Below are 10,379 nucleotides of genomic sequence, written 5' to 3' on the forward strand. Positions count from 1 at the left end.
CCAGTTCTGATTAATCTCCTTTGTCAGTGTGTCCTTTGCCATTCCCTATCACTCCTCCCTGAGAAAGACTTCACCCTGATTCATAAGGAAAAGAGGACGGCGTATTCTCTTAGCTACTTCCTGCTGAAAAGGGACACTGTAGGTTTCAGGGCACTGTACTTTCTTAAACCTTTACCTACACTTAGCGAGTTCTACCACAGATTCAGGAAAGGCTTTTTCTCTGTTGGTCCTGGATGAAGGTCCACGTCTCATTCTGTATCCCAGGCATGGAGATTCTTGGAGGTCTCTGTGTGTCTTGGCCTTCCCTGGTGTCAAGGGACCTCAGAGATGTGAATATAAACGTGAATTTCACTCTTGCCCTTCATCTTGGTGACACCATGGACAGCTCTGTGACTTCCTTTCCTCCTCTTTTATCTCTTGTGAAAGAAAAAGATACTAAAGGCTACACCCTGGGCAGAGGGATCTTCCCTTAATGAGAGCAAGGTTGTTGCATAATCAAAGGTGATACGCCCCACCATAACCCCCTTTCAGATGGTTTACTAGACCATGGGAGAGTCCTAAGCTTCCACATTAAATCAGTGCCGTGGTAAAGAGATGTCACATGAACCTCATGTACAATGGACCAACCCCCGCCCAGCCCTGTTCCTTCCTCACTTCCTCTGCTTCTCTTAAACCCCCTGCTGCAGCCTCTGTGTGATCCGCCTGCTTGAACACCTTCCTCTCTTTTGAAGACTGTCCTTTTCCAAGCATAATGTCCTTCTCCAGGGACTGGCCCCTCCTGATGACATACTCCAAGCATTTGAGATGAAAGGTCACATCCTCGCTTCATTATAGCATCGTTGTTACTATGTGCTGTTGAGCTGGAGCCAATTCCTAGAGGATTCTGTGGGATTGGTTTACATTCAAACCAAAGCCGTTGTGATCATGTTTATTTCCTCACAAAGTGACCCTCCAATGCATTTCCAAGGTATATGTTTGTCTTTTTAAAAAAATTATTTTATTATTTTGTGTGCATGTACTGTCAAATTGGATCTGACTGGTACAAGAGGAGATTGTCCCTCCTTCTCCAGCAAAGCATCTGGTGGGTTTGAACCACCAAGGTATATTTTCTTAAAAAACCACACACACACATTGAAACTATTTTAATCTTTTTCATTGTTGCACATTTTCTTCCCCTCTCCCCAGCTGTCTTCCAGCAATCCCTGTTGTGCACTCCTTGTTCCAGATTGTTGTCAGACATGTATATACTCCTGTCAGAGAGCTCCTCCCCTCATCTGTTAATGCCTTGTTCGTTATCTCTTCATTCTTTTCCCATTCTCTCCCCAACCCCCCCCATATCTGTCCTAAGTTATAGCAGCGGCGTTATGCAGTATTTGTCCTTTTATGATTGAGGTATTTCACTCAGCCTAATGTCCTCCAGGCTCCCTCATGTTGTATAATGTTTTATGAATTCATTGTTTTTAAAATGCTGCATAGAGTTCTGTTGGCCTAGGGGCAAGAAGCTGCACTGCAATCAAAGAGGTGCATGGTTTGAATCCAGCAGATACTCTGCTGGAGAAGGAGGGACAATCTCCTCCTGTACAAGTCAGATCCGATTTGACAGTACACACACACACACATACACACACACACACACAAATAAAAAAAATGCTGCATAGTATTCCATTGTGTGAATGTACCATATTTTTTCTATCATTCATTTTTTGATGGGCACTTGAGTTGCTTCTATCTCTTTGTTATTGTGAATAATGCAGCAATAAATATGGGTATGCATACATCTGTTTGAGTCATGGCTCTGGTTTCTTGAGGATATACTTCCAGTAGTGGAATTGCTGGGTCAGATGGTATTTCTGTTTCTCTTTGAAAAAGCATCAGATCTCCTTCCATAGTGGCTGTACCATTTTACATTCCCACTAGCAGTGAATAAAAGTTTCAATCTTTCCACAGCCTAGCCAACATTTGTTGTTTGCTATTTCTTTCTTGTTGTTGTTAGGTGCCAAGTACAACTCATATTCACCCTATGAAGAAAAAAACAATCTGAACCCTGTTGTATCCTGTGCCATCCTCACACTTCCTAACGCGCAAGAGCCCATTGCAGCAATCATCATGTCAATCCACTTCATTGAGGGTCTTCTTCATAGGCCCTCTTCCCTTCCCAGTATCATGTCCTTCTCCAAGGAATAGCATCTTCCAGCAATATGCCCAAAGTATCATTCTCACCTCCAAAGAGCACTCCAGCTGCACCCTCTCCAAGACATATCTGTTTGTTCTTTTGGTTTTCCGTGGGATGTTCAGTGCTCTTCTCCAACACCACAGCTCAAAGGTGTCAATTCTTTTCCTGTCATCCTTATTCATTATCTAGCTCTCAGATGCATAGAAAGTGATCAGAAAGACTTTGGCCTGAATCAGACACACCTTAATCCTCAAACTGACATCATTACTCCTTAATAATTTTAAAAGGTTCCTAACTGCAGATTTTTTTCCCAGTACAATGCATCTCTTTATTTCCTGACTGCAGGTACCAAGGGTGTTAATTGTGGATCCAAGCAAGATGAAGCTGTTGACAGTTTCAAGCTCCTCTCCATCCATCACAACACTGAATATTGATCCAGTGGTAAGAATCTTTGTTTTCTTGACATTAAGATGCAGCCTTTTTTTTTTTTTAATTTTGTGTGCGTGTGCCGTCAAATCAGATCTGACTGGTACAGGAGGATATTGCGCCTCCTTCTCCAGCAGAGCGTCTGGTGGATTCGAACCGTGTTCCTCTGGGATTGCAGTGCAGCTTCTTGCCACTAGGCCACCAGAGCTCCCCTAAGATGCAATCTTGACACTAATTTTATGAGATGCTGTCGAGTTGAGTCAACTATGACCCGTGACGACCCTATGAATTATAGATCTGAACCTTGTTCTACCCTGTGCCATCCTCACCATCTCTGCTATGCCCAAGGTCGTTGTGGTTATCACTTTGTCGGTCCATCTTGGTGAGGGTCTTCTTGTCAAACCCTGCATCATCCTCAGCATAGTGTCTCGCTCCAAGGATTGATTCCTCCTGAGACTATGCCCCAAAAGTTTTACCATCCTTCCTCTAAGGAGCTCTTTGGTTTCACTTTCTTCAAAAAAGATTTTTTGCTTCTTTTGGAAAACCATGGTATATTCAATACTCTTCATCAGCACCACAATTCAGAGACATTGATTCTTCTTCGATCTTTGTTATTCATTGTTCAATCTCTTTTCCAACTCTGATTGAGCTTTAATATAAGCTTTGCAGGGTGGCAAAAGTAACTACTCCTAGTTTTATTGTTCTATACAACTTATTTCCATGACCCCACCCAAAAAGAGTCCTTCATCTTCCGTGCACCATTAGCAAGGTAACTAGTCCCATTGGTGAGCCACGGACACCTTGCATCTGCATAGTCCTACCCAGTCAGGCGACGAGATTTACAAAGACAATGACTAGAAAAGACTATAACGTGATCCACTACAGCACAGAGGCAGCTGGGATGCCCACATTAAAGGGTCCAACAAGAACCTCAGATTGTTCTTGCTGGAGTGGGATGCCCCGAGCATCATGATGTCTGGTGCAGTTATGAGGAGAGACTACAGGGGACAGTGGTGGGACAGGTATTCTGCCAGAAGCTGTTGGAAGAATCGGGGGGAGTCTAGAGAGACCTGCAAAATAGCTTCTACTTTGGTGAGTAGCTTCTGGAGCTTAAAACCTTTCAAGCAGTTGTCCAAGATGCAGCTATTGGTTTCCGAATCTGGAACAAAGAAGAGGGAGAAACAATTGATCTAACAATTTGAATAATGAAGCAAGGGAACCTCAATTTCCATGACTTTGAGACCAGAAGAACTAGATGGTGCCCAGCCACCACTGATGAAAGAAAGGGATTACAGGAAATAGTCCTTCATAGAGTGCAGGCAACAAATGGACCAAAATCCAGAGCTAAAAATGCCCAAACTAAAAATCCAGAGCTAAAAATCTCCAACAGAGACTGACAGAATCTCTGAAATCATGTCCCTTAGTCACCCTTCAAGCCTGAAAGAATACTTTATAGGCATCCTAACAACAGACAGGCCTATAAAGTGACCAATAATACCAGGTGGAGAGTTCACTCCTTAGAATAACCAGCCATGTAAGGTCCAAAGAACAGCATTTGCTCAGAAATAAAAGCAGGAAAATAGGAAGGGTGAGCTATAAGGATGAATGGAAAGGAGACTCACAGCCAAGAGTGTGGGAGGCGTAAGTTACCTGGCAGGTATAACAGTTAATGTTTTAAAACAAAATGGGTGTGGATGATTGAACAGAAAGTCAGTTTTCTGTGTAAGCTTCCATTCAAGCTTTAAAACCAAAACAAATCCAAAAAACATACTCTGATCAGGGTGGAAATAGCGAGAAGTGCCCCTTTGTTTCCTGGGATTATCATCAACAAAGCATATCACAATGTAAACCAGTCAGCATTTCTTCTTCTCCCAGCTCTGGAGGCCAGATGTCCAAGTTCAAGGTGTCAGCAGGCCACACTTTCTAAAGAACTCTGGAGAGCACCTCCTTTGTCTATTCTGGCTTCTTGCAGACCAGGCTTGCAATCATACCACCCCAGTCTCTAATTTTGTGGTCACATGGCTGTCTTCCCTTCGTCCGTGTGTACCTCAAATACAACTAAGGCAGTTCCCAGTCGTGGTCTTTTTGCCTTGTTGAAAGTGTCTCAGGCTGGGTCCTGTAGTGATGCAAATCCAGTGGTGCATGTCTGTGTGCACAAGCGCTTATCTTTGTTGGTGTTAGATGTCAGCTACTTGACTGCAACTCACAGCGACCCTCTGAAGAACAGATCAAAACTTAGCCTTATCCAGCACCATTTTCACGATCTCTACCATGCTCAAACCCTTTGTTAAAACACTGGCATGCCAGTCCAAGTCTTTTCTTGACCCTCCAATTTCCCCAGTAAGCTGTTTTTTTTCTGAGGACTGATGTTTTCTGACAACAAGCCCAAAGTATGTGGGACAAAGTTACAAAACAGAGGACAGTCACGTTATACTCAGGACCAAGGCCACGTTGACACACAATATTAAGCCACAAGAAGGCAAAGTGCACAGATTGCGCCCAGGCCCCCCTGCACCCTGGTCCCACAGTACTCCCCGACCTACCTTGGCCTGTTTAGGAGAGAGCGTGGGTGTACTTGCTCCTGCTAAAACCATCACCTCCCATTGGCCTCAAAGCCAAGCTAGGAGATGAGCAGACCAGTTCTCACTGGGGAACAGTTTCCCAGAATTTGCATCTGTTTTCTGCTTGTCTTCTTGGGAACATCTCGATCTGCAGAGCCTGTGGGCTGCAGCACAAATGCCTTTCATTAAGGTGGTGGCAGGGCTCAAGTCTTGGCCAGAGTCACAGAAGGAAAACTGTGCCTCAGCGTTCCAGAGAGTCACGAGGCAGGACAGGAGGCACCAGGCTGGGGTGCGCACACCCTCCATCTGCAGCCTTGGTCTCTCAGGATGGACCCTTCAGCAAGGAAGGCTCTTTGTGTCCTTGTCACCCTGACACTCCTGAAGCTCCCTGAAGCTGAGTCCCAAGAAGCTGGCCTCCTCCCAGGGCCAAGAAAGCCCTTCTTCAAGAGGTTCCGGAGACTGGAGGAGCAGGTAGGTGTGTCCACCATGCAGGTGGGGCTACTGGTCCTCTAAACTACAAGTAGGTGAAGGGCAGCTGGAAAAGGGACCTGGGTGCTCACCAGGCACCCAACATGGGGTTGCCTGTTGATCTGACATTTTGGGCATTGCAGAAAACATGGATGCTCTGTCCTGAAGGCTTGTCAAGATGGGTGAGGGGAGAGACAGAAGGGAGGAGGGGAGTTGGAAGACATGGGTCAGACAGCAAGGGCTGGGCAGGGTCCCTATACAAAGTGGGATGTGGTGGTCTGCTGGGACTTTCTGTGTGAACAGTGTCCTTGGCCCCATGGAGTTCAGCATGTAGTTCTAGAGACCTGGGGTCATTTGCTAGCACTTGCACCCCAGCTCTGCCTGCGGAGCCCAGTTCCTGCCCTGTCCACCCTCAAGTGGACCCTGAGCTGGCCAAGAGGGAGGGATACCCAGTGGCTGACTGCACTCCCACACAGCACAGCTGTGCACTCCCATGCTGCTTACCAGCCTTTCTGTGCTGTCCCCCACTGACAGCCATGTCTGCACCTCGATCCTCTGGATCCCAAAGAACCCAAACCAAGCCACTTGCCACATCAAGTCATGGGGATCTGGAGTGTGAGTGTGTGAGCAGGGCTCCCCAGCCAGCACTTTCTTCTGAAGTGCCCTATGTAGACTCCAATCTTTTGGCTATCAGCCAAAAATGTGTTCACACCACCCAGGGACTCCCTTCAGGCACCCAGCCCCAAATCTCACTGTCATGGAGTCAATTCCACCTCGTTCTCTGTGAGACAGAGCAGAACTGCCCCACAGGGTCCCCTGGCTGTCATTCTCACAGAAGCAAACTGCCTCATCTTCTTCCTGAAGCAAAGCTGGTGCATTCACACCATGAGCCAAGCACCTAACCACTGCACCACCAGGGCTCCCTAGGAAGACAAACCAACCCTTCACTGTAGAGTCACTTACCTAAAGGCTGTGGCAAAATCCACCCATGTGATTTACGACCTCAAAAGCTCAATGAAATATATGATTAGGCATTATATATATGACAACAACCTGGAACAAGAGGTGCATTGTAAAGAGGCCTGGAGGGGAGGGAGGGCGGGAAATGTGCAGCAATGAGTGAATGAAAGCCCGACCTCTCTGCAAACGTTCATTAAAATCACTAAGAAAAAATGAAAAAAGAAAACTCAACGGAGGGTCAATTATGAGGTCATTCTGACTCAACAGCCATGAGGGGGTTTGTTTGTTTGTTCGGTTTAGTTGTGGTTGTTGGGTGTTGTTTTTTTTTATTTCCTTTTTATTATTTCTTGTGTGTATACTGTCAAATCAGATCTGACTGGTACAGGAGGAGATTGTCCTTTCTTCTCCAGCAAAAGACCTGGTGGATTTGAACCACTTAGCTCTGGGATTGCAGTGCAACTTCACGCCACTAGGCCACCAGAGCTCCCTTAGTTTGGTTGGTTTTTTGAGGGCAGAATAGAGCTCTCCCTCAGAATTTCCCTGACTGAAAATCTTGACAGAAGCCCCACTGCCTCCTCTTTCTCCCTCAGAGTGGCTGATGAATTCGAACTGCCTACCTTTTGTCCTTTTGTTTAGCAGTAGAATGTTCCAACCATGGTACGGCCTGGGTTCTTTTATCTTGATACCAGTAGGTTTTCAGTTGCAAAGAGGTTATTCCTCTGTTTGGCTTAGCAGTCCTGGGACTTCATTACCTTGATGGGGGTGAATCTCTACCCCAGGGAACTCTGACAACCTCCCAGGTCTGGCTACAGTCTTGGCCCCATCCAAGTCCCTGTGTCACTGCCATGTGTCCTCCCTGCAGTTCCGGAGATTCCAGGAGGTGACCCTAACTCACCTGCAGGCGATTGCCAGCAACTACAACGTGTCCTACAATGTGGATGCCCGCTTCCAGAACCTGACACAGGAGAACCTGGCCCTGGCCCTGGCGCTGAACCAGTTGCAGGCTGCCGTGCAGGGTGACCTTGGCCACCTGAAGAGCTGGGTGCGGAAGGCACAGAGCAAGAGCCACAAAGTGGATGCCAAGTTGCTGGCCTTGGGCCAGGCACTGAGCGAGGGGAGCCGAGAGCATGCCCGGGAGCTCAAGGTGCAGAAGGAGCAGGGTGATGCCATCTCTGGAATGGCCCTGGACTTGCGTGCCCTGCAGGGCAAGCTGACTGGCCTGATGCAGCTTGTGCACGACCAGGGCACCAGGCTGTCTGCTCTCCAGGGGCAGATGCAGGTGGCCAGCCTTGGCACTGCAACCTCAGCCCTAATACTGCCTGAGCGGCTGAGCCCTAGCCCCCTGCCACTACAGGGACAGAGGCCTGACACTGCTGCCTCAGCCTCAGCCCTGGTCCTGCCTGAGCGGCTGAGCCCTAGCACCCTGCAGCTTTTGGGACAGATGCCTGAAACTGCTGCCTCGGCCTCAGCCTCACCCTTAGCTTCGGCCCCGGCCCTGCCTAAGTGGCTGAGCCCAAGCCAGCTACAGCCACAGGTGGACAGGCAGATGCCTGGACCTATTTTGGAGCCCAGCAACCCCCGTCAGGACATCACTGGCCATCTCCAGAAAACTTCAGAGTCTGCCAGTGCAGCCCCCAGCAATCCTCATCAGTGGGCACAATCCCCCCAGAGACCAGGAGAGAGTAAGTACCCACAGCACCCCTCTACTGTGATTCTCAGTCCCCCTTCTTCCAGGGCACCTCTGTTATTCCATGAGTCTCATAAAGGGAAGTAGAAGCCTGGTGGCACAGTGTGTTATGAGTTGGGCTACTTTCTGAAAGGTCAGCAGTTCAAATTCTCCCCATCAGCACAAAGGCTTGCGATTTTATTTATATCTCAATAAATAGGTATCTGTCTCTCAATAAATAGGTATGTTGTTATGTATCCTTGGGTTCACATCGACCCATAGATGACCCTCCAGCAGGGTTTCAGAGGCAGTATCAGGAGGAGACTACCCATCCTTCTCCCACAAAGCAGCTGGTGGATTCACACCGTGTACCTTCATGTTGACTGCACAAATTCCTTACCTAAGCGAAGGAGAGGAAGACTCTCAACAAGAAGGGTTGAAGCTGTGACTTCAGCAGTGGGCTCTAGTGTCTCGGGAATGGTGAGGGTGGCACAGGATAGGGCCGGTGTCAGGTTAGCTGTTCAGAGCATGGCTATGAGTCGGGCTCAACTCAACGGCACCTAACAACAGCCACAAGAAGCTACCAGAGCTGCATCCTTACCTCCCAGAGGGGAAAGATGAGGTGACCTCCAACTGCTAAGATTATGTTCAACTTTCTTTTGTTTATTTCCGTATTTATTATGGTTTGATGTCCATTGCCTGGCTCTGTTGTAGGTTCTCTGGGCAGGGGAGAGAGCAAGGAGGACATGCTTGTACATATAGAAAGAAAGGGGTTGCCGTCAAAGGGTTGGCTCCTGCAACCGCAGGTATGAGGACCAGGTGAAGGCTGGCATCTGCTGCAAGTTTACATCCCAAGAGGTGAAGCTCAGGTGATGGAAAGGATGCAGGGTAGAAAGAGGGGGAAGTGTTGCTAAACTTCTATTTACAGGAAGATTTTGTTTCTATGCCTTTTACTTTACTGAGCTTCACAGCCACTGCAGGAGGATTTTGTTGTTATTTTACAAATTGCAGGCTTGTGCAGCTCTGTGTTGAACAAGTCTATTTGCACCATTTTCCCCAATACCATGTCTCTGTGACTCCTTTTGGTAACTATCTAGACATTTTAAACTATTGTACACTTTTTAAAAAATAATTTTAATGAACATTTACAGAGAATTTGGATTTCCATTCATTCATTGCTGCACTTCTCTACCCACCCAGCCCTCTCCCCCGCCCCCCAGTTTGCTCCTCTCTTTAAAAAATAAAAGAAAGACTCCCTCCCTGGGACACAATCCCCCCGCACCCCTCCCACCGCCCCAAGTACATTCCACTATGCAACCTTAATTGTATTGCACACTTTTAAACTGCTGCATACTTGTAGACAATCCAACAAGGAGCAAACACACCACCGCCGAGTTCATCTCAATTCATTGGGTTTCCGAGCCTGTAAATCTTTATTGTTGTTGAATCGGACCTGATTCATAGCAGACCCTCTGCTGGGTTTCCGGGGAGAGATTGTCCATCTTTCTCCTAAGGAGTAGTTTGGTGAATCCGAACCCCCAGAGAGGTACAGCCTTTGGGTAACAGCCCAAATTCCTGATGGACTATGCCATCAGAGCTTCCTAACAGGCTTTTGTTGTTATTTTTATGTACTACTGTGTTAGAATTGACTCAAAGCTGAACCCCCGGTGGGTTTGCAGAGGCAATAAACTGCATGGAGGTGATCCATCCTTTTCTTGTGCAGCAGCTGGTGGATTTGAACCATATGCCTTTATGTTGGCAATGCAACTTTTTACCACAAGGCCACCAGAGCTCCTTTAATAGACTTTATTGTTCTTGTTTGTCTTCAAGTAGGAAATGACCCATAGCTGAACTTCCAGTGGGTTTTCAGAGACAATTAATCACTTGAGAGGAGAATGTCCATCCTTCTCCTGCAGAGCAGCTCGTGAATTTGCGATTGCAGCTCAAGTTTTTACCGTTAGGTCACCAGAGCTTCCTTAATAGACTTTAGTCTAATATATATATTATAAATTTGTTGCACTGTTTTCTCTACCCTCCTCCCCAGTTCGTTCTTCTTCCCCCCCATGTCTGTTTTAATTGTCCAATTGCCACAGTGCTTGTCAAAGCCAGTTCTGATTAATCTCCT

The 10,379-nt window shown here is 47.1% G+C and overlaps 1 protein-coding gene and 1 pseudogene across 1 annotated transcript in view; one reads left to right on the forward strand and one right to left on the reverse strand.

The window, feature by feature from the left end:
• Nucleotides 1-5,193, reverse strand: part of LOC102850014 — a 6,718-nt pseudogene extending 1,525 nt beyond the window's left edge.
• Nucleotides 5,194-5,487: 294 nt separating this feature from the next.
• Nucleotides 5,488-10,379, forward strand: part of PTX4 (pentraxin 4, long) — a 10,520-nt gene continuing 5,628 nt past the window's right edge. The window contains exons 1-2 of the mRNA XM_006901921.1: nucleotides 5,488-5,631; nucleotides 7,451-8,270. Coding sequence (XP_006901983.1) covers nucleotides 5,488-5,631; nucleotides 7,451-8,270 — 964 coding nt within the window. The remainder of the gene's footprint in view (nucleotides 5,632-7,450; nucleotides 8,271-10,379) is intronic.

The sequence above is a fragment of the Elephantulus edwardii genome, unplaced genomic scaffold (assembly GCF_000299155.1).
Source record: "Elephantulus edwardii isolate Elephantulus edwardi_28Jun2011 unplaced genomic scaffold, EleEdw1.0 scaffold00350, whole genome shotgun sequence".
Lineage (NCBI taxonomy): Eukaryota > Metazoa > Chordata > Mammalia > Macroscelidea > Macroscelididae > Elephantulus > Elephantulus edwardii.